The sequence below is a fragment of the Columba livia genome, chromosome Z, assembly GCF_036013475.1.
Source record: "Columba livia isolate bColLiv1 breed racing homer chromosome Z, bColLiv1.pat.W.v2, whole genome shotgun sequence".
NCBI lineage: Eukaryota > Metazoa > Chordata > Aves > Columbiformes > Columbidae > Columba > Columba livia.
The window spans coordinates 20,542,596-20,567,109 of NC_088642.1; the positions used below are offsets into that span (position 1 = coordinate 20,542,596).

The 24,514-nt window shown below is 38.5% G+C and overlaps 1 protein-coding gene across 16 annotated transcripts in view; it reads right to left on the reverse strand.

Moving 5' to 3' along the window:
- The window catches only part of PRLR (prolactin receptor), a 151,211-nt gene that overhangs the window by 17,734 nt on the left and 108,963 nt on the right, over positions 1-24,514 (reverse strand). For 12 of the 16 annotated variants that reach the window (XR_010468779.1, XM_065045130.1, XM_065045133.1 and 9 more), the window contains 4 exon segments: positions 9,647-9,715; positions 4,271-4,384; positions 2,648-2,780; positions 464-633 (listed from right to left, as the gene is read on the reverse strand). Coding sequence is in view for 13 of the 16 variants with exons in the window: in XM_065045130.1 (XP_064901202.1) it covers positions 464-633; positions 2,648-2,780; positions 4,271-4,340 (373 nt within the window). In the remaining 3 variants the exon portion in view is untranslated. 16 annotated transcript variants of the gene reach the window in all.

The following is a 24,514-nucleotide window of genomic DNA, read 5'->3' on the forward strand; positions in this document are numbered from 1 at the left end:
TGTATGCAGAAAGCAGAACGGAGTTAGGTATATGAAATACTACAAAAAGCCCACAGGGTACTTATTCAGTTATTTTTACCCTCCCAAGTCTGCAATGCCAGCAGCCAGAAGATGTTCACATTTGGAAAATTTAGGTAGCTCAAACTGATTTGAAACTTTAGTGCTTGGAGCCTATGAAACTGTCATTAAGTCTAATTGAAAAACTGTAGATAACTAGAAACTGGAGCCAATTTTTCAGCTTAAGTTAGAAGAACAATAAAATATGTAGTTACTTCATTTATAAATTAAATGCAGTTTTCACATAAATTAAAGATGCATATTTTAGATCATCTGAACACAAACACTCCTCCATAGCAAGTTTCACATCATGAGGAAAGAAATCCTTCACCACTACTTGTTCTGGGATTAAAAACCACATACATCTCCAACTAGTTTTTTTTCCATTTCATTCTTCTCTTTTTACCTATGGAGGTCACATCCACATACTGAGGATCTGAGCTGTTACTTCCAATCTCATTCATTGCCATTACAGTGATATTATATGTTGTCCAGGGATTAGTGTGGTTTTTATCGAAGTAGCAGGAATTGGGACCTGACATTCCATAGTCTGGACATTCGTAGATTTTTTCTTCACTGAAATAAAATTATTTTAAAAGTTAAAAGTTTAGGAAATGAAGCAAAGCAGATACTATTCTAGTAATGGCCTACATTGAGCAAAGAAATTTGAAATGCTTAACTTTAAACTTATATATAATCCCACCACTGGGAAACATGAATGCTTCATTGCTATTTTTACTGCAGTTGTTCAGGATGAACACTTTTATCTCCTTTTTTAAACACATGAATATGTTGACAAAAGAATGGAAAGAGCATTTTCTGGATACAGCAAAAGGCAATTAAAAAAATGTTTAAAAGCAAGTTAAAAGGCAAATTAAACACATTCACTTTGACTAAAGAAAAGAAGTTGCTAAATATGTTCTTTACATATTTCCCTTGGAAAGTAACCTGATGGGTACTATGGCAGAGAAGTGTTTTATTGATTTTTTTTCAGGATGATGTTAATTTATCTGCTTTTTAACATGATTATCTTCACAACGGTCTCAACAAAAAATATTTTATTAATTCACCATCTCTTCACTATTACCTTTATAGAAGCTGTCAGCATTTTTAGGAGAGGGGTTGTTCTGCACTCAATTAAAGCTGAGCTAGGTGATGTACTAACCCAGATGTGAAGAACTCCACTAACCCAAAGCACCAGCAGAGGTGGTTCAAGTATGCAATTTAGTCCCACTGCTGTTCTCTATGTACTGCTAATAACAAGGTCTCTTAGTTTCTAGGCACATTTGTCCTGGTTCACAAAGAAAAGATGGGAGTAAGAGACTGTACCTGGGAGACAGTAACCTCAGAAAGGCAACCCTGGCACAGATCTGGAGTGCTTGGCAGTGCCTGGTGTTCAGAACATTTAATTAAACAGAGAAGCACTCCTATGTAATAGGCATGACTTAAAACGTTCATTAAAATTTCTGAGATTTAAACATCTGAACTTTCATAAAATAAAAGCTCTCAGATCATTGTTGAGTCTAGTAACTTCATTAAAGACTGTATCATCCCTGATCAATTAACACCAAATGGAGTTTATTTAATTGAAGCAGGGAAGTCTGAGGCTTTACCTTATCTGTTCTGAACCTCACTGGATTTATTCAAATAAATTTAATTTGTGAGCCTCCCTGCTTACTTGGCCCTGGTCTGAGATCTCTTGTTTTCAAGAAGAAAGGGCAGTTATACAAAGAAACACAGGTTAAGAAAAGTTGCTAAATATATACACATTTTATTCTTAAACAGGATTAGCTAGATGCAGACTTTACCAAAAGAGTAACTTTTGAGAGGCAGTACTCACATCTGATTTTACTCCATTTTGGGAACCATGAGGTTGGTTACAAATCCAGAAGGGGAAGCAGTGACTCTCTATAGATTTTCTCCAGATGGGGTTTTTCTGTGTGTGGTAGTGGCAAAGCTCCTCAGCAGGGCTCTGAGAGCAAGCCTGGGGCGTAGGTTCCCATGTCAACCCACTGCAGCAGGGCTGGTCTCCAGCTCCCCACAGCCCTGGCCTTCCCATCCATGGGTCCAGCTCACTCAGCCCCCACCGGCAGGCTGAAGTCCTGACCCAGCCTGTCCCATCCCCAGAGATGTGCCTGATGCCCAAGGCTGGGCTTTCTCCAGCCTGTCCTGCTCCTTGGCTGGGGCGGTGGAATGGGATCTGGATGGAGACCCTGCCCAGCCACTCCAGGGGAGACGCCACAGCCCCATGGTGCTTTGATGCTCCCTTTCTCAGAGGAGCATGCTATTCAGCTACAAGCTGTGGGCCTTCTGATAGGATGGACAAACTACACCTTTTCCAGCACGTCTTTGGACCAGTGGGATCTTAGGTCAGATGAGTTTCAGAAGGGACATGCTGAACGCTTAGGGCTGGTAGTATTTATGTTTCCCTCCAATAAGGGAAAGCCATTCATCTCACTTAACTCTTGTTTGCTATCTGAGGTTTAACATGGATGCATAGAAACACCTTTATAAATTAATATTCTCATTCTCTCATTCTGTCATCATCGTCACTTAATTACTTAAAGAGGAGGTATGCACTGCTTGTTACCTGTCCTTGCTGTAGAACAGGGTGTAATTGGTAGGAAGTCCTCCATCTGAGCCAGGCTTCCACCAACAAGAAAAGGTTTCCTTTTCTAGAGAACGACATCTTATTATCTTAGGTTTTCCAGGGTATGATTGACCTAGGGAAGTGCAGAAATCCAGCTAGTTATATGAGAGTTGGACAATGTTTTTTGTTGTTATTGTTGAACGATAAATTCAGAAAAAAATGTTTTTTTGAGGGCAATAAAATTATTTGAAACTATGGACTGAATTTGGCAAATAAATCTGCCTGGAAAAAGGGTCAGAATGTTCAGAAAATTAAATGTATTTAACCTCAAATTTCTAAAATAGTTCACAGAATCACAGAACAGTTTGAGTTGGAAGGGACCTCAAAGATCATTTCATTCCAACCTCCCTGCCATGGGTAGGGACACCTTCAACTAGACCAGGCTGCTCAAAGCCCCATCCAACCTAAAACTTATTACAAACTTCTCCCACTATATGGGATTATTTACAAAAAGGACATTTTCTTCCACTTTAAAAATACTTATCAACCTGCCCTTCAGTTAATGGGGTCCTCCCAACAGTTTAGCACTTCACTGCCTGGGGCCCAAGTGCAAAGCAGGAGCTGCAGGAGTCCCTCAGGATGGCAGAGATGCCAGCAAATTATTATTATTTTTGTATAATCCCTTGGAAGACACACCATTTGGCAAGTAAGCAGCAAGAATTAAGGCCAATGGAACATAAGGGTTTGGACTCACACAGGTTTGTGGAGCAGTGATAGAGTAGTTAGGAGACTTGAAATGATGAGTGTTTTACATTAAACAAGTCACTAGGTAAACTCAGTGAGAAACTGGATTAAAGATCACAAGGTCTTTGATCCTAGTGTACTAAGCATCACGAACCTGAAAGCTTTTAATTAAAGTGCAGTGCTTGTAGCTGTTAGTTGTAGATATTTAAATTATTCTACTTCTCTTTTTCAAATGAAAGTTTCATTTTTACCTAAATGTAAACGTGTACAGTTATCTATAACTTAAATTTAAAAGCTTGGAAATAATTGTATGACGTTTTGTTTTTTCCTAAAATATCCAACATTTTTATATTCAGGTCATCTTAAAATTAAATTTCACCTTCAACTTTGCAAGAGAACCAAAATTCCTCTATTTACATGAGGTCCCTTCCAACCTGGTATTTTACGAGTTTATGATTCTATGTTTCTTGGCATTAAGTTCTACCAAGAACATTGACCATAAATTTACATGCATTTTGACATAAAAAGCATGTGGCTTTTCAACCTAAGCTTACCCCTATTTAATTAAAATTCCATACCATTATCTCTAACACTGTCACTATTCGTATTATGCTGATTCCCAAGGAGGTGACAAGCATGAAGTGAATGAAGGGATGGAGTGAGAGCCTTTCATCATTGCCACCACATAATCATTCAATTAATAGTGTAAAAAGAAAATAGCACTCAAACAATTTTCCAAATCTCTATACAAACTTTATGAGAAGGTAATTTAAATATGTACAGGCTCCAGTGGTGGTCATGATAGATCAGGTAAAGCCTCAGACTTTTGTAAATAAAGTGTTTCATGGAAAAACAAGTGTCAGGAAGTGTTTTACTTACCAGTCAGACCCACTGCAGTCAGAGCAAATAGCAAAATAATTTGAACTGATGATCTCAATTTCTGCTTCATGATGTCTACTTCTCCTCAGGAGGAAATATCAGATCAAGGGCTCACTGAAAAATAGGCCATCATGCCATGTCAATGACAATACTTAACATGTAATATATATCACTTGGCTGGATCAAAGTCCTTTTTGAATTGCAGCTAATTGATTTTTATTTCTCAAAAAGTAGTGCCTATACATACAGTTCCACTTCAGAAGTAGAGAACCTGGATCACAGAGTAGTAATGACATTCTCCATAATATCTTTGAATATTTAGCAGTCCTAAGATTACAATTTCATGGCATTAACAAACGCTGCATATTTATTTTGCATAGTGCGATACTGGGTGCTTTTATTAAAGCTCTGACTTTAGACTCATTAATTTAACCTTTTAGTAGCAAAAATACACTTTTATCTCTGTTGATACAAAGAGCTCAACATATTTGAACTCCGAGAGTCTTGAAAACAGATGGCAAATACAAAATATCTGTAATTTATTTAGGTGTTTATGATTTTAGCCAATCTCCTGACTTCTGAATATTTGGGACTGGGAATGTTGAATTCAGGATCACCTGAGCTAAAGAATGCTTCTCTTTCTGTTCATTCAACTTACTGTTTTTACTGCATCGGAAAAGTCAAGATCAGAGAAAAGAAACCAAAGAAAAAGTAACATAACTTCACAGTCAATTTATCAGGTGAAAATACAAGAAGGGATGCAATTATGCCTCTTCCTTCAACCTGTAAGGGCCAGAGGCAGTGTTGCGAACTCAGCTGAAATACAGAGGTGCAAGAAGGAAGCCACCCCCAGTGAAGACCCAGTCCCCGCGGTGAGCTGACACCACTAGATGTCCTCAGAATTCTGGTTACAGATGAGGGTGATGGGAGTCCCTGTTGCTGGTAAATCCGTTTGCTTTGCCTGAAGACAAGACAGATTAACTTAAAGCAAACCTCCTGCTGCTCCCACTAATATGCTTCCTGCTTGGAGATGGTGACTGGAATCAGCTATTAGATTCTTGGTAGCCAACCTCACCCTTTGAAACTGAAGAAGAACAATTTACTATCTAAATACGGAACTCCTTACCTCAGTTTTCCACTCCTAACAAGCACATCTGACAGGTATTTGTATGCTTGAAACCCATTCAGTGCTGCACAGCGTGGGAAAAAGCTGTCCCTTTGCTGAGGAAAAATTCTTTGTGGTTTATCAGATGACTCAATTTTCTTTATGCAATTCATTTTCTGTATCAAGAAACTATAATCCGTCAGCATATAAATGTTTTCCAAGCACAAAAGCAAATGAAGTGTCAGTTAATTTAACTGAGTCTAAAACATGTTTACTGTGGAGAATGTGGAGAAGAACAACAGTTGGCTACATTTCCATCTACCACTTCTGACTAACGAGCCATGTTTCACACATGTAACTGAGCTACAGGCTGCAAAACCACATCTGGGTTAGTTTTAAGCCCACAGCAAGCTGCCCATACACAGTCAGTGGAGAGGAAACCATCTAAATATGAATTCTAGTTTTGTGGAAGCACATGCTGAAAACTTGGTGTTATTTAATGTGGAGAGCAGATCATTGAGCTTATACAAGAGCAAGGCACATTTTTCTCAAACAAAGGTGAAATAATGAACTACAAACACTAACTATTTCATGCATATGTGATACCACTTACAATATTTTATTATTTCTAAAAATGGTTGGAACATTTGCAAAACACAGCCTTTCAAACTGAGACTTACGACTTACACAGTGCTTTCCTATAGGGAACTGGTACCATGACTTCCATGACTTTTTTTTTTTTTTTTTTTTTACTTTTACAGAGTTATCTTTTCTGTTTGAAGAATTGACAGGTAAGAGAAACTGACTACAGTGAGTAAAAGAATGAGATTTGTCGATATGACAAAAAAAGAGAGGTATCATCAAGAAAGATCTGTATTAGAGCACTCTGCAAGGAAAATGTGATAATTTTGGAAAGAAAGAAGACCTACAAAACCACATTAATAGAAAGAAGATTAAAATAATGCATTTAAAATCAAGTATTCTTCCTTGGCAGCGTTCGTTTTTTAAAAACGAGATGATTGTGAACCACTTCTGTAATGTGGATGTGAAAAAGAACAGGACAGATACTGAAGAGGAATATGGACCTATCACTGCCACAGAAAAAAACACCAAACAAGTTAACCAATATAGAACAGATTTAGAACACAGCTACAAAGATGAGCAGTGGACACAGAGGCTGTCTCATCATGGCAATTTAAAGAATTGGTTTTTTACTCCAGGCAAGGATGGTTGTCTTCTATAAACATAGCAGGCAGGAGATTTGCATCAAAATAAAATAAGAATGTGTAAACTCTAGCAACTGGTGGAACAAGAATAGATGGCCATAATTAGCTCACAGCAATGAGTTTCTCAAATAGCCTTCTAAGCACAAAATTACCATTTAATTTTCTTGGGTAGTGTGATCTATTATGAAATATGACATCATTGTTTGTGACAGCTGAGGACTGGACTTTGTGATCCAGGGTAAACTTTCCAGGCCAGTGTTTCAGTTCAAGTTAAATACCTTCAGTTACTAACAGTTATAAAGCTGCGCAGAAGTGTGAGATGGCTGAATGTTCTATTTTACATTCAGGATTTAATGCTTTCAAAATATTTTCTAGTAAATAATTATCAAAGCCTCTGTTTATGTGAATCACAGCATCACAGAATATCAGGGATTGGAAGGGACCTCGAAAGATCATCTAGTCCAATCCCCCTGCTGAGAAGATCATGCTTAAAAGCATCTTAGAAAAGCTGATATTTGTATTGCTTTCTGAAGGAATGTAAGCAGCAGCAGAGCAGTGGCCAGGAGGCTCCAGGCATATTAACCATCTTCCATTTTTTCCAGTGCCTATGTTTCCATGGTTGCCTGGTATTTGGTATTTGTGGTTCAAAGAAAATTTATAAGGCTTCTGGAGAGACGTAATACTTGCTTTAATAGAAAAAATAATGCCCACTTTGTCATAACTATATCAAAAGTGCATCTCCGGTATCTATGACTTGAAACTGTTTTCATAAAAGAGTAACGAGCATTCCTAAAGATGCTGTGAGGGAATGCTCCACTTTTAGGACTGAATGCATTTTTTTATAAGGGACACAGTGAACATTCATTTGCCGGGATGCCATACAAAACCAATGGTTGAGTAACTGATAATTAGAAGATCATATGCCTCCTTTTTGAAGGTTCTGATTTCGTTCCAATGAAGTTATTACATAGTTGAATTTCTTCCTTTAACACAGCTGTTACATAGCATTCAACAGCTGCACACTGCACCCTAGAAAACAGTGTGCCTTGATGGAAATGGAAATGATTACCGGGGTTTTAGAAAGCACAGATGTGCTAGATATTCCTATAAAATAACACCACTCTGCAATTAATAATATTATTATATTGTACATTTGAAAACTCTGCTCACAATGCTACTAGACAAAGCTGAAAGTTAAATACTAATACTGAAATCAAGTGCTGTGGAGCAGGGTTGAGAGAAAAAAGTCCTTGTCCTAATTGAGTTCTAGTTCTTAGATTATTTTCTCTCTCTTCCTTGGCTATGCTGATGAATTATTTTATTTAGATTAGCAGAAAAGTCTTTACTCAGTTCTGCACAGATGGAAATACTTTATATCTGCAATGTTTTCAGGCTTGCAGGAAGGGGAGCAACTGTGTAGCACCCATTGACAATGACATTACATCCATCACAAGCTTTGCTTGTGCTCCTCAAGAAATCTAAAGCCGAAAGTACTCTATCAATCTGTACTGAACAAGGTTCACTTTCCCACTACTTACAACAATAAACAGGCCTGGAGGAAGGCAGTTGAAAGATTCTCAGAACACTGTATTTCATTACCACCTGAAAGGCTGAACTACAGCTGTATGGAACCAAGTACAAATAAAGAACAGAATAAAGCAAGAATCTGACATTCTGTTGGACTGTCCAGAATCCTACTGGTCAAGCATTCAACTATATTGTCATCATTGCATGAGTCTGCCACACTGAGTTCTCAAGTGCCAACACTGATACACATCCCTAGCCAAGACCTGGCCATCGCTGTTACTTGATGTGTTTCTGAATAACAGTGCTAGTTGGGATTATACTGCAAATTAAAAACTGTGGATGTGCAGTGTGTCCAGAGCTCTGCTTCCCCTCTCTGAACAAGCCCTCATTTGAAGTCTCCAAATTCTGAATCTCTCAGGCACTTAGTGCCTGAGATACGTAGGCTTCAGAGAAGACAGAGAGTTTAGACATGTCTCTGATCTGAATTTCTTGTGACTGATTCCAGGTGGTTATTTTTAGCACATAGGTGGAGTGCTTTGTGAGGACACTTAGTTCCCAGTGTTGGCTATGTAAGGGCACACTAGACATTCAGTTAACTTCTTGGGATCAGGCACTTCATATTTCTGTGTTGCATAAACTGGAAGCATCTGCAAGCTCTTTTAGAGTTCACCTGAAAAGCCTACACAAGCATTTCTAATATGTTTTTCCAAAATGTCTCTCTTAAATAAACCTTCTCCTAACAACACTTTGTAGTCCCTCCTTTGATTAGCAGTCAACATGACAATGAACAGCTTCTCTCACCTGTGTAGATGTGCTCCTCAGTCCGAAAGACTTAAATCATTTTTGAAAAAGAAAAATCATGAAACCTCACATTTTTGCAAATAGTTTAGACACTTCTCCATCAAAGTGTTTACACACTTAACTCCTATTGATTTCAAAGAACTGAGCCTGAAACTCCCTTTAAAACTCTCAACACCCAAACTGACAAGAAAAGCCAAGACAACAGGAAGAAAGCACCATTAACCCTACTTTACAGATAGGGAACTAAGACAGAAAACAATCAAGTACTTTGCTCAGACTCATACCAGAAATACAGCAAAAGCTAAAAATGGATAATTTCCTTTTTTTTTTTTTTTTAAATCTGAATACCACCTCTACTGCCTTTGTTTTCCCAATAAAACATGATTTAGCTCTTAATAGCAATATTCCCCTACCCATCTCACAGCTTCTGAATATTTTAATTTCTTCCCTGGTGTTCTGTATGTTTAGCCATAATTTCAGGATTATTATTTTTACAGCAGTCTTTTGCAAACAAGAAATGCATAAGCTGTAAAGAGTAAAATTTTAGAGTCTGAAAGCTAGAATTTACACTAGAACGTGAACACAGCTCTTGAAATATGATGGAAGTTCATCTCTACCAACTACCAAGCCCAATTCCACAGTCATTATCTTGCTATAATAATTTTAAATATTATTTGTGTATAGAATAGTCATGAAGTATGAAGTCCAGTTTCCTACCTAAAGGTTTCATGTGTGCAAGGAAGATTTTTGTTCCTCTCTTTCATGAATGTTGGATCACTTGATAACCTGCAAGAGAAAAAAAAATCTACGATTAGCATATTACTAGAAGTATCACTACTTTATTCCTAAAACATAAAGAGCCAAAATGTCACTCTTTGTATTAGCTATTTCAGATAGTGATACTGTAAGCCAATACATATACTGTACACTGTATCTGTTTCAATAAAAACACAAAATTTTGTAGCAGTTCAGATTTACCAGTAGACTGTGCTAGGCTTTGTGATTAAAGTCTAATCACCATCTACACAAAGGCCAGGACGGGATCAGATAAAAACTGATGGGGACAGGGCGGGAACACCAGCAGCCTCACCAGTGAAAATGGGGCACAAGGAATCGATGACACCTAAGACTACCAAAGCACAATCAGACCATTGTCCGTTATGTGGAATCCATCAAGAGGAGCCAAACAAACAAAGCCCGTATGCCTCACAGATTGAAGGAGGTATAGCACTCTTTAAGAGATGCAAGGAGGAAAATATTTAGGGAAGAAAGGAAGGGATCAAACTGGACTGGGGAGAAACACGCATGGGAAACTAAGGTGAAAATGGCAGTAAGAGATCAGTCAAGTCTCAGTTGGTGGCCTGTCTGACTGAGATGTGTGTCTGATCACTGTAGTCTACCCTATATTCTCATTAAGTCCTATTGTAAATAGCTTCTGTCCGAGTGGGTTCATTTGGATACTAGTGAACTTACAGCTGTATTAGCCAGAGAGGAGTGGCATTGCAAACCTCTGGGCTCATGTGCAGCTCCCCTGCAGCCGGGGAGGCCACAGGACCTGGGGCCAGCCACTGGGTGGACTGGGCACCTAAGACTACTTGCTAGAGTGATCCATTTTTTTTTTTTTGTGCAAATACACACATATTTGTGTAAATGAATACGTTATATCTTTGGTGATGTACGTGACCTCTGTGTGTATGTATTGTCTCTGTCTGGCCACTCACTGGGAACAGCTGCTCAGCTTTGCTACTGGCAGAACCTCAGGATACACAGCTACAGCAGCCTCACATGTATGGGGCTACCTGATTCTGCTTCCTCTAACAGACTGAAATTCAATGTTTTACCAAAAAGGCCACTAACTGTTCTTTGTTATCCCATCTGAATACACTATGCTGTGAAGAAAAAATTTACATGATCTTCAATGGGCAACTTATCTGCTAGAGCAAGAAAAACAATTTATACATTAAATTACTAACTTTGAAATTACTAACTTCATCATATTATTTCTTATAAAATCTTCTCTCTTTAAACAATTTGAAACAAAATAGAATATTTTTACAACTAACATTAAGAATGGTCTGTATTGCCTGGAGACCAGGTGGAAAGCTGTATTACTCAGTTACCAGGGTAGTATTTTGTTTGGCTCCATTTCAGTGAAGCTAATGAGACAATAAAATACCATGAAATTATTTGGCAGCTAGACATTATCCTATAAGGATCAGATTTAATTGAGGGAGATAAATGTTTTGTTTTGTTTTTTTATGTGTATACATAAAACAGCGTAGATAACATACAACTGAATATGGCAGAAATAATGTCTGCGGTGAAGTTACTCGACCAGGACAGAAGGTGAAATGTAGTTTAAAGATGGAGCCCACTAAGTGCTCCTTGTTTTAGAGAGGACAGAAACCTGGTTGTCAGTGTACATGCTGGGAACACAGTTTGACTCAAGACTGGCTAAATAGAAGAATTCTATCACTTCAGAGAGACCTTTTAAAAATTATGCAATTGTACCACATTTAAAAGGAAACCTAGTTCTAAGAGAAAATATATGGTTATGATCAATAAATAAAAATAAACTTTCCTGGGGGTTTTCTGATTTCTACTTCTTGGTACTACATCAAAAGATACAGTTCTATCCTACCAGCAAATTTTATTCTGCTTTCATAGCTGCTTTCATCAGGAAGTGATATCATCAACTAGTGACTCATGCCTACATAATACGACCGATATAAAAAGTATTCCTTACTAAAGCTACAATAGTGCCATAAGCACTGGCTTGTTCCTATCAGTGACTGGAAAGTATCAGGATAGAATTGACCTTACCTCCTGAATTAACCAGAACAATGACTCTTCCCCAAGTATTTCTACATCAAATAATCATTATTCAAATCATATATATTGTGATAGTCCTGAGAACAAAGATAGAATCCTACTGTCTGAGGTACTGTACAAAGAAGAGTTTCTGCTCTTAAGAACTGAAAATGTAAATAAACAATTAGTAATACGGCATGAAAGAAAGAGATATAACAAGCAAGTCAAAACTTGAATATTTTGGTTTGAAACTAAAGATTATTTTCATCACAAAATATTTTCAGAATATCCCATAAACTGGACACCACCTATGTTTTAGAAAATTCTTTTTCAACCAAAGACAATGCATTCAAATTTTCAAGATTCCAAAATTAATAAATATCACCAAAAATCAACATTAACCGTTTTGGTTTGAAATTTTCCAGTAGAACATGCTCTGAAATCTAAGCAAATAATTACAGTTGTATTATAACTTTTTTTTTTTTAACCAATGAAAACATGTTGCAATTAAAAATTTCTCATAATCTTCAATTATGTACAGAATTGCATTGCAATAAGCAATGCATTGGCACAAAATGTCTTGCTATTTTAACATTTCTGGGGGAAGATGCTGGTGTAGAGGTGAGGAGAGAGGCTAAAATGTCTGGAACTTTACAGGAAGCAAAGGAACAAGACTTTGAAATCAGTATAGGGAACATAGTAATGGAAAAAGGTGTGAAAGGTTTATGGAGTGAATCTGAGAGGAAGAGGCAATGAAGAAGGCCATAGAAGGGGGAAAAAACAAGTAATCTGTTGGCACTGGGCAGTAAAGGGTCAGATAAAGTTGTAATTTTGACTCTATCCAGTATCTCCTTTGAGTTTCAAAGCTCCAACCACTGGATACCAGCCCCAAACAGCCTTTTCTCGGTGAACACAGGCAATGGGGTTGGGTGGAGGAGAAGCACCTCCTGGATCCTACAGCCAGCAAGCACCAGCAGCGTAATGCTGAAGGAAGCTGTGACCTTGGCTCTGGCCCAGCTTCTTTACTCCCGCTCACTGAGACAGCCCATGTTGGCTGAGTCTGTGTCTGGAGACACTTCAAAGCTTTATGGCTGTGGTAAGACTGTAACGGAAAGAACATGGCTGCAGGGGAATAAATGTTCTTGTTCAATCACAAATACACTCAATAGTTAGCAATATCAGTGGGAGCAAACTATTGGGCAAATAATTGTTTGCTGTTTCAGTGTTCTCTTTTTCAGGAGGTCCTCAGTATGAGGTCGTAAAAGCAGCTGTTTCTTTGTCTCTTTCTCAGTACATGTTGTATATTTACACTTGAATTATTAAGTGACTGTAAAGTTATTCTGTAAAAGAGCACAATTACTACTCAATCAAACTGATATAAACACTCAATGTCCTATTACTTGTGAACAAGAACATTTCTCAGACATGTTCCCCAAGCTTCAAACTTGTTGATGAAAGAGCTCTGTGGTTTCATGCTAAAGGCTGCCACGAACACCACACACAGATGAAATGGCACGCTGGTTAGCTAAAGGAATGAAACAATGTTATCCTAGTAATCTAAAACTGAGGGAACAATACATTTATTTGAGAGAAATTGCTGACAATAATGAAAATAACACAATATTTAACCTTCAACCTTTGCTTTCCTGAGCTTAAAATAATTAATCTTTTAGCACTTCTGACTTAAAGCATTATACTCCCTTTAATACAGAATTAAATGGATACACAGAGAGGTATCTTTACCACGCCTAGCTCTAATCTTGGTGGCATTTTGTAGATCTCCTCCCATACATAATTCCTGAGTAGGCTAGTGTTGAACACAATTTACAAACAGATTACTTGCCACAGGTGTTTGCATAGGTGGCCTTAACCTCTGACATCAGTAAAAACCACACAGCTTCCTTAAGAGGAGTGTATCATTACAGAAAGTCAAGTGTTCACAACTCTGTTAAGTTCCACATAAATGCTCATCTTCCAGCAAAATAAATTACAGTTTTTCAGTGGAAGAATACTGAAGGTCCTAAAAGCTGAGGTACGTATTCTGAAAGAACTGAATACAGCCTTTGATCAGGGGTATGAATGTCCCTTCTCATTTCTTAGCAATGAATATACTGACTGAATGAACTAACGTGATCTACACCTCATCTTCATCTCAGCCTGCTCTTCCTTGGAGATTCTCAGTCATGGTCAATTGTGGTTTGGATTTTTCATCTGTTTTGAATTATAAAGAAATGAACCTTAGGTTACAGACTGAGATTTCTATGTACCCTTTTACAGAATAAAGACTTACACTGCACTCTCCAGAGGTTAAAGGTAACTTTATTAATTTTTTCATTCTTTAACCCATTTATTCATTAACTCGCTTGCTCTGTTCCTTAGAAACTGCAGCATGGTACTATGTCTCTTACTGATGAATGCATTTCTAACCAGTAATATCGCATCTTTGACAGAGTAAAGAAGACACATGTCATGTTCTTGATTTACTGTTCACTGTATAGCTTCAGTAGCTGTGAAATGTTTCCTTCTTTGCACTCAGCCTCTGACTAGATCTATGGTGTGTCATATAATTACCAAGTTCTACAAGCTTTATTACACTGAGTAATGACTTTGGAACACTGGAGTCCACACTTTAGTTCTGCTTCTTCAAACTTAAAAAAACACCATCCAGTTTAGGGGCCAAAGGGAAACATATGAAGGTGGGGTGCTGGAGTCATCAATCAGAACTGCTTGCAAGCAAAATAATGTGAGTCACAGAATCACAGAATGATCTGAACTGGAAGGGACCCACAAGAATCAAGTCCAACTCCTGTCCCTGCACATGACAAGCCCACAGTTCACACCATGTGTCTGAGGACATTGTCCAGTCTCTTGAACACTGTCAGGCTTGAGGCTGTGACACCTCCCTGGGGAGCCTGTTCCAGTGCTCCAGCACCCTCTGGGGGAAGAACCTTTTCCTAATGTCCAACCTCAACCTCCCCTGGAACATCTTCTTGCCATTCCCACGGGTTTTGTCATTGGTCACTAAAGAGAAGAGATCAGCACCTGCTGCTCCTCCTCCCCTTGTGAGGAAGCTGTAGATGCCATGAGGTCTCCTCTCAGTCTCCTCTTCTCCAAGCTGAACAAACCAAGTGACTTTAGCTGCTCCTCATACGGCTTCCCCTCCAAACCCTTCACCAACTTCATAGCCCTCTTCTGGACACTCTCCAGTAGCTTTATATCTTTTTATCCTGTGGCACCCCGACCTGCACACAGTGCTCCAGGTGAGGCCGCACCAGTGCAGAGCAGAGCAGGACAGTCACCTCCCTGCCCGGCTGGCAATGCTGTGTGGATGCACCCAGGACACGGTTGCCCTCTTGGCTGCCAGGACACACTGTTGGCTCATGGTCAACTCGCCGTTGACCAGAACCCCCAGATCCCTCTCCATGGAGCTGCTCTCTAGCCGCCCATCCCCCAGTCTGTATGTACAGCCAGGGTTGCTATGTCCCAGGTGTAAAATCCAGCACCCAGCCTCGCTGAACTTCATGCGGTTGGTGATTACCCAGTTCTCCAGTTTGTTCAGATCCCTCTGCAGGGCCTCTCTGCCCTCAAGAATGTTGACAGCTCCTCCCAATTTTGTGTCATCAGCAAACGTACTAAGCAATCCCTCAAGTCCCAAGCCTAAGTCATTTATGAAGACATTGAAGAGTGCTGGCCTTAAGATGGATCCCTGCAGAACCCTGCTAGTGACTGGTAGTTTGCCTTGCCTGCAAGATTTTCAGCACTTTAGAATGGCCTGGTCCTGTGCTCTTAGTAGGTGGTACTTAAATTACCAACACTGATCCCAACACCTCCAAAAGCTTCTTCCCAGGGAACCTTACTAAATATTTCTCTGAGCAGCCTGAAGTCTGCTCTCCTCATATCTAGAGTTGAGGGCTTGCTAGCAGTTTTCTTCCTCTTAGCAAAGATTTTGAATCTGACTGCTTCATGGTCATTGTGGCCAAGGGAGCCACAGGTCGCCACTTTTACCATGAGACTTTCTCTGTTAGTGAGAATCAAATCTAGGAAGGCACCTTTCCTGGTCGGTTCCCTTAGTACCTGCACCAAGAAGTTATTGTCTAGATGCTTTAGCAAACTTCTGGACCTGAATCCACCAGCTGTGTGATATTCCCAGCTGACATCTGGCAAGTTGAAGTCCCCCATAAGGACACCTTTCTTTTCACCTAAAAGAAAACTGACTGAAATTGAAAAGTTTCGATATCTGAAGGTAGAAGAAGATGACTTTTTATGCCCAAGTATTTGAAATGTCAGATCTGCATGTTTTAATGGGACAAAGGTTATCTCACAAAACTGTCAAAAAAAAAAAAAAAAGAAAAAGAAAATCTGAGTGTCATCAACCTGAAATATCAATGACATTTCTTTTAGAAGTATTTGATATTTACAAGGAATCAAAGAAAAAGTATAAGCATTAGGGCACTTCATGCTTCCCCTTTTTATGGTGGACTTCATGCTAAATTGCAGCAACCTAGTAAATTTTATTAACAGCTGAAACAATTTTAAGCATGGTAATTTTGATCTCTAGAAATCAAGCACCAGTCTTTGTAAGTAACACCAGCCCATTTTGTTTTACATTCCATTACAGTCAAATTTAATTAGTCATTTTTTGTAGGTGCCCACTTGCCCAATCATATTTGAAATAGTAAAAGCATTCATTTGAATTTAATCCACAATATTTCTCCTACAATCCCTGAAATAAAAACCTCACGCTGACATTTATGAAATGGCAGGAGGAAAACTGCTGTAACTGTGGGGTTTACTGTGGGTAATAACAATACAGTCTTTTAAATCCTTGCTTACTTGAAGCCTGACCTTTTCATTGGATGTAAAAATCATTTTTATTGAAACTTGGATCCACAACTTCAGTCATTATTGTTACCTGCAACTTTTTGTGTTCCCCTTTCTGTGATGCCTTTTATGGTCATACATCTGCATCTTTGTGGCTGCAGGCCCTAAGTAGCAACATATTTCATATAATTTAAACGGAAAAAGCACTGAAAAATAACACAACCACGTTTTAAATGACTCCTTTAATTTAATCCTGGAGTTGCTCCACTGACAGTATGCTGACTACATGATCTGACACTGTTTATTAGATACTGGCACCCGACTTTCATGTTCAGTTCAGGTTGTTTGTTTAACAGGGCATGGTAGAAACCTAAAGCCAGAACAGTCAGAACTCTCTCTCCCGTAAGGTCTCCTTCCACTTGAAATTTGTGGGCCCCTCGGAGTGCATGAGAAAAGAATGGCTACACCTCTGACAAGGTTGCCAGCGTTTTATAACAGTCTTGGCTGGCTATCACCAGCACACAGAACAAAGCAGCTGTAAAGCAGCTCAAGCACTCAGAAACTATCAGGGCTCTAAGAGCCAGCCATGAAAGTACAAGAAAGGTACCTTTCCTTCCCTATCCCCTCCCCACAGTTTTGCCCCAAGTGTAGCTCAGAGAGTGTCAGGGACTTTGGTTCCAAAGGTGATATACGGATGAAGAGCAAATTTGAGGATTGCCTGGAGGTGGTCTTCCAAGATAGTGCAAATAATAAGACCTTATGAGGGCAAATCAGCTGTGGACAATATGGATGGGTAACTCAAGCATTTAGAAAACCAGAGATGTAAACACTTTAGAAAGAAGTAGACCAAGTACATAATCGAAATCCACTGAGTTATATGGAACTTTTCTGTGTACTGTTTTTCTGCCTTTTTTTTTTTTTTAACATCTCAGATTTTTCAAACATTTTTTTCCTCACTTTCAGAGCCCTAGCTGTGTTTAAATATCTGCTATCCTACTTTCCCTTAACATAGCTAAATTCTATGAAGACTGCTGACTGGTACAAAAACAACTAGTTGTTCAGTAATACAGAACAATTATTCTCCATAGTTAAATGCTGATGAATGACATCCACTAGGGACACATCCACCTCTGCAATGTTTCTGAACTGCTTCAGGATGCTGACGCAGACCTCATTTCTCTGTTCGCACCCATATTGTGAGCTACTCAGGACAGGTACCCGGAATCACACAGATCCAGAGTCACAGCTGTACAGATCTGAACACACAGCCAGCAACCTCATGTATGACTATGTTACTGCTCTTCGACAGAATGCCGTAGTATCCTATACAGCCAAGAGACAAGGAATGCACCCATTACTGGAGGGTAAGATGCACACAGTAACAATTCAGCCACTTCTCAAAGCCTGTTTTCTCTTTGATATGAAAACCAAATCAAGAGGACAGAAATTTTAACATAGGTTTCTAGTACATTACTCCTCCAGTTGTACAAAAACCACTGGTTCTGCAAGTTGTTGATGGGCACCACATTTCAAAATATAGTCCACTATAGTCCACTATTACAGTTTCCAACCCTAATTTCTTTGCTCAACTCTTGAACTGCTTAAACAAATGTTCTTTCATAGGTGAAAATACTGAAGTATGCATAGAAGCATGTGAAAAGGTCATGGGCTTTTCCTTAGGTCTCAAAAACTCTTCTGAGCAAGAGTGCTTATAGTTTACACCTGCATTATACTTAAAATAGTTTCATGATTATGCGTACACAACAGCATACACAAAGAGAAAAATCTCATATCAACAAGTGCACAATAACAACCGTGTTGCTGTAGAGTGTGACCATTTACTCTTATTTATTTATTTATTAGCTTAAACTTACTCATTTTAATTTTAATACTGAATCTTGAATTACTTTGTCCTTCAAATAACTTATAACTTTCAAAATGTAAACAAATTATGTCAAAATGTAAACAAATCCTTTTACAGGATTACATGCTGAGCACATGCATTTGTGACACTAGATGTGTGTGTTTATTTTCTTTGAGCATAGCATTAAAGCCCTGTTTTATGTCAATGGTGTATTCACTGGACAAATCCAAATAGGAGATGCAAGAAGAAAGCAGTCTTAAGGTCTTTTACGTGGCAAAGGCAGGACTTTTCTACTGAGGAAAATGCCATTAAGGCCTCCTGTGTTTCAGGAATCATTTGTTACCCTACTTATCCATTTGCTGTAGTTTCACATCATTGTTACTGTATTTTCTTTATATGCTCCATATCTGATAATTTCACCTGTTAAAACTTGCTCACTTTCATGAGAATTCCATGTGCCAGGCAGATCTATTTTTGGTCTTATTATCAAGCACAATTTCTAGGAATGACATGTTCATACTTCACAAGGCTCAGCAATCAAGCACATGGCCTTAGTCCTTTACTAAGCCTCCTGGATGAACCTCTTTACTTCTTTGAGAGTTCTATTCATCTAAACTTACTTGCCAAGATTTCTGAGTCTTCCCTGATGGGAGCTACACGCTGTTTTATTTAGGTTTTTCTTTAAACCTAAGTATCCTAGCATTCGAGGATTTTTTAAAATAATTGTATCTAAAAAATATCATACAAATTGCTATCTGTAAAATATAGAATGTTAAGTGGAGTCTTAAAACAGTAGCATACTAAATGGATGTAAGCTATTTAAAAAACTTTACAGAATGCTTCCTGACTTCAGACAATGTTTGCTAATTTTCTTCAGGAAGCAAGCATTCCCCTGCAGGAATCCAAAGGCTTAGTAGCAGCTTCTCAAGGTCAGTTTTGCTATGGCATTAAGTTCACTATATGGAATTAAATTCATTAGTATAAACTCTGATATTAAATCAGATTTACTTAACTGAATTAACACATTTTTACCACTCAGTGAAATAAATATTTATACATAATCAATTCATTATTAGAAACTAAAAAGGGTAGGAAATAGTGTGTGCTTTTGTTACCATGACATGGCAAGTACTCCAGATCATGGGTTAAAAGTATCAACTGCATATGTAAACAATCAACACTAAGCACAGCTAGCATCCATAATACGATGATCTTAAAAAATACTGCAGAAATAGAGAGGGCAACTGTTAATATCAGAGAAACCTCTGCAGGCTGTCTGCAAGTAAAATTGGTACGAATCTCACCATTGCTTCAAAGGTGTTAAAACTAGGCTCTCAGTTTGGAGACTTACTGCTGCTACAAGACCTGGTACTATTTTTACATTCCTTGGTGAAAGCAGGGGTTCTAGAGCACAAATCTGTGGATAAGAGGAGGAGAACATAATTCAGGGGCAGAGAATCATGGAGGACACCAAGCCTTTCAGGTATTGTCTAAGAAGTGGAGAATACAGAAACAAGTATCAGAAGGCAGGTATATGTTCTGCTGACAAAGAGGGAGAATTAGACCTCAGCTCCTGGGTTCTGCTCCTGTCCCTGTCAATAGCTTAGTCTATGACATCCTGGGACATCTCTTGCCTACCTGCAAAATAGGCAGAAGCTAAATCTTACTGAGATGTGCATCTTTTAAACTACAGTTATATTTTACATGTTGATTGAAATTAATGTTTCCAAGATAATTTAAGGACTTTAGATTGAAGGGAGTATTAAGGAGCAGAATTATTTTCAGTATCAATTTATTGTAAATAGTTAAAGAAAAAATCCAAGTAGCAGGCATTTTAGAAAACATTTTAATGAACCACAGAGTAGGTAAGGTTGGAAGGGACCTTCGGAGATTGTCTAGTCCCACCGACTGCAGGGTCAACTACAGCAGGCTGCCCAGAGTCATGTCCAGCTGGATTTTGAATATCTCCAAGGACAACAACTCCACAACTTCTTTGGGCAACACATTCCACTGTTCGACTCCCCTCACAGTAAAAAAGTTTTTGTTGTTTTTAAGTGAGTTTTTCTGTATTTCACTTTGTGCCCATTGCTTTTTGTCCTTTCCCTGGACACCAATGAGAAGAGCCTGCCTCCATCTTCTTTACTTCCCCCATCAGGTATTTACATCCATTGACAACATTCCCCTGCGCTTTCTCTTCTCCTGGCTGAACAGTTCCAGCTCTCTCAAGCTCTCATCAGGGAGGGATGCTCCAGTCCCTTAATTTATCTTAGTGGTCTTTTGCTGGACTCACTTCAATATGCCTGCATCTTTTTTCTACTGGGGAGCCCAGAACTGGACATGACACTCCAAATGCTTTAAACTTAAGACTGTATGACCCTTCACAACAACACTCGAAAACCAAAGCTAAAATATAATACTAATGCCACCCATTGAGAAAGAGAGAGATTATAAGACCAGCTCTGAGAAGAACTTTGTGTTAGACCTCAACTGCGCTCATTTCCCACTGGTGAATATGTATAAAAACTGGCACTGAGGTTCCGGAAATTCTGGTTCTAATCCCAAATGTCTTTTTATTTTCTTTTATATTGTATTTTTCCATTAGCCAAAATCTGATTCCTTTTATAGAGGACTGTATTCATAACAAAAGCAGCAGCCAATGACCAAATTCCTTTACAAACCACTTTATTTTTCAATTTACAGCCAAACCATTAAATAAGTCATATAAATTCTCAACCTGGGAACAAACTGTAATTTTTCAGAAAGTTCATCTGTTTGTGTTTGGCTAACTGCACAGAAAATAACAGCTTTGTTATTTCTTGATATTTTTTTCTCTCCCTCCATTAGCATGCAGGTTGATAACCCCTAAAATGAATTATATGCCTGGCGTTTCTCTTTGGAATGACATTTTCAGTGATTGCGCTGAAATTACATCCCTGAACATTTTAATGATTATCACTTTACAAAAAGCTCAGAGTGACAGCACACTTCTCACTACTGAGGAACTTTGTTCTTTTTAGCATCTACAAAATATGCAGGTCCATGTTCTTCCTGCAGCTTTACTTATGTGACAATGCTTGACGTTAAAACCCAGCAAAGCTTCCTACTTATATGATGAAAGTAGTACTAGGTTGTGCAGTCTGGGTGGAGTACCTGACTGAGGAGACTGTGAATTGGAGAGACGAGCTCTGTGCTAGCTATGACTATATATATCTGAATATATATGACTATAAACAGTCCAGAAGAAGAGAATACTCAGCCAGGTTTTTTTGTAATGATGTATGTACCATCCTTCTTCTCAAGCCAGGAGATGAAGTTTGAACCACAGATAGCTGGTATGAAACAAAACTATTTTCAAATAGTTCCATTTTACACAGTGGTATTGACCTATGTTGATGGTGCCAAGATGTGATGAGTGTCTTAGAGACATTGCATATCCCTTATACCCTCAGTTGCACCAAACATTTCTTGGCCACAGCTAACACTTTGTGCCCTTTAATAGAGTAAGTCTGTAATTTTGAAAGAATAAAAGCTCTTTCAGGAACAGTTTTGCAATACTGAGTCAACATGAGTTAGGTTCTAAAACGTGGCAATAACACATGACTGAAGCTGAGACCAACCTAGGGGAAAAAAAAAAAATCAAAACCCAAAACCAACAAAAAACTCACAAAAACCAAACAACGAAAAACCCCAAACATGTTCTTCCATGAGCAGTGGAACTAGTAAAGCCTGATTTTCTAAGAATTTGTTTCACCTTGCCACTGTAGCGCCAGCTTCCTCATTCCTGACATCCCCTGTGATACTTCATTGGCCAGGAGACAGAGAGGTTATGCCTGGGCTGGAGATAATCTTATGCCAATGGGGTGGCTTCTACACGAGTTGGCTTGACTGGCCAGCATGTGTATGCTGACTGCCCAACATGCTTTTGCCAAATGGAATGCAATGTTAACTGAATTCTGCACAACTTTCCTTTCATACGAGGAAGAACGGTAATTAGGGTCTCTCTTTTCCATTCATTTGACAATTTTCAGAAGAATTGTATGTTTCTACTATCTTTGGGAATTCTACTCTCTTTTAAACATGATTTATACTGGGCAACAGGATAATATAATACTGCAGGGAATGTGGCCTATAGAATGTGAGATCAGCTCACCTCGTTTCCTCAGTAAATAAGAAGCAGTTTCACATATCAGAATATCCAGTGGTTATTTTGTAATTTTAGAGCAATTTTAATTTTATTTTTCTGGTAGATCTGTATCTGGCATGTTCAGTGTTTCTGCTCACTCTGAGCATGCAGTTCTCTTTTACGGGATGCCACCTGAGCAAACATGGCATAGGCTTTTAAAAAACACGTGGTCTACAAATTATTGCCTTACTTAGATAAAAATAGACCTATTGGTGATTTGCCTAGAAACCAGGAGGCATTAGTTAAATTATCATGTTATCCTAGGGAAATTCAATCCTAACTCTCTTATTTCTTATGGCATAGAGTAATCTGGGCTGGAATTGTCCTCTACCCCTCTTATTTCTGTTCTGGATATGAATGTAAGAGTTACAGAGACAGAAAAAAAAGATAACTAGGACAGAATGGGACTATAGCTTAGTGCTGAGGGTACTTGGTTTGGAAAGAATGAGGTTTGCTTGCTGTTTGCCCAAATATTCTGTTTATTGTACACTGGCTGCTTAATGTAAAATACATGAAGAAATATGATGGGCAGAAAACACAGTAATTTAGAATAGCAATGCATAGTAATATGCAAGACAGCCTGGATCTGAAGTGAAATCTGAAAAGTGATTTGATGCTTAACTGGCAGGGTGGTTCAGTCTTCTACAGTAGTTAGGGAAGAAAGTGAAAAGCAAAGGATTCAGGAGATTGATCGAGAAATGTCCTGGAGCCCTGTCTAGCTTGCTCTACTGATCACAAATTCACAAAGAAATATCAGAGAAACCAATATTTCTATTTGTACAAAAAGCCAAAGGAAAGGTTTGGAGATGTAGGTTCATGGGTAATCATCACAGACAAGACAGAAGCAGTTGTCTTTTCAGATTAGATGCAGAATAAGATGTGGAGGGAGAATGAAAGAGGATCAAGAGTAGACCCCTGCAGAGAAAGAAGAGAGAAGACACGCTGAAGTTGTCAGGAGAATTATGGAAGACAGAGATAAAAGGAAAACATGTGTCTCCTCTCCTGTTTCTGTGTCTGTACATGAGTGCACACAGAAGAGAGGGAAGGCTGAGGAAGAAGAGAAGACAGTTGTAGGAAAATGAGGCAAAGAAAGTTGTCTGTTGTGTGTGGTGGTTTTTTGTTTGGTGTTTGTTTTTTAGGAGAGAAACCAATTACCCATAAATTGAATTGACATTTCACAAGCTACATATTTAATAGTGAAAGTTTGCATAGGAGAGCTTGTGGAGTCACCACAGCTGGAGACTGAAATTAGCTAACTATCTGTATTTGTCAACTTAGACACGCAGAAACACATTTTTGTTTAATTTCCCATTCCAAAGGAACATTCTAAAAAATGTCTCGAAGAACAAATCAATGGTATTTGCTTGAACACAAGTAAGAAAGACAAAAAAGCTAGTTGACCTTAACTTTAGATGTACAACAGCTGTTTAAGTTAGGAAAGGGGAAGACCAAATGCAACATGTTTATTTAGAAGTCTTTGAAATACTGTGAGGATTTGGAGCTACCCAGTAGGTAGTAAACTAACCTGCAAGGTTTATGGTTAGGAGGCACAGTATCTACATCTTCTCCTGCATGTGTTGAATACACTGAGCTAGATGTGGCAAGTAAATTTTATTGCCAAAAAAACAGTAAACTATGAGCTACTGAAGTTTTACTTCTTTTTGAGGGCATTGCTACTGAAGAACTGAAAAAGAAGAGGCAATTGTGTGGGATGTGCACACAGAAATCACTAAATTCAGGAAATAATGCACATGGAGAGAGACACTGTCTGTATAGAAGCAGATTTTAAATAATGCACTAAAAATGGGAAACAAAAGCAGGAGAAAGATGAAGCAGGGTCACCTAAATTTCACAGGACCTATTAAGGTTAAGCAGAAGAGCACAAAATGACAGGATTGAAGATTAA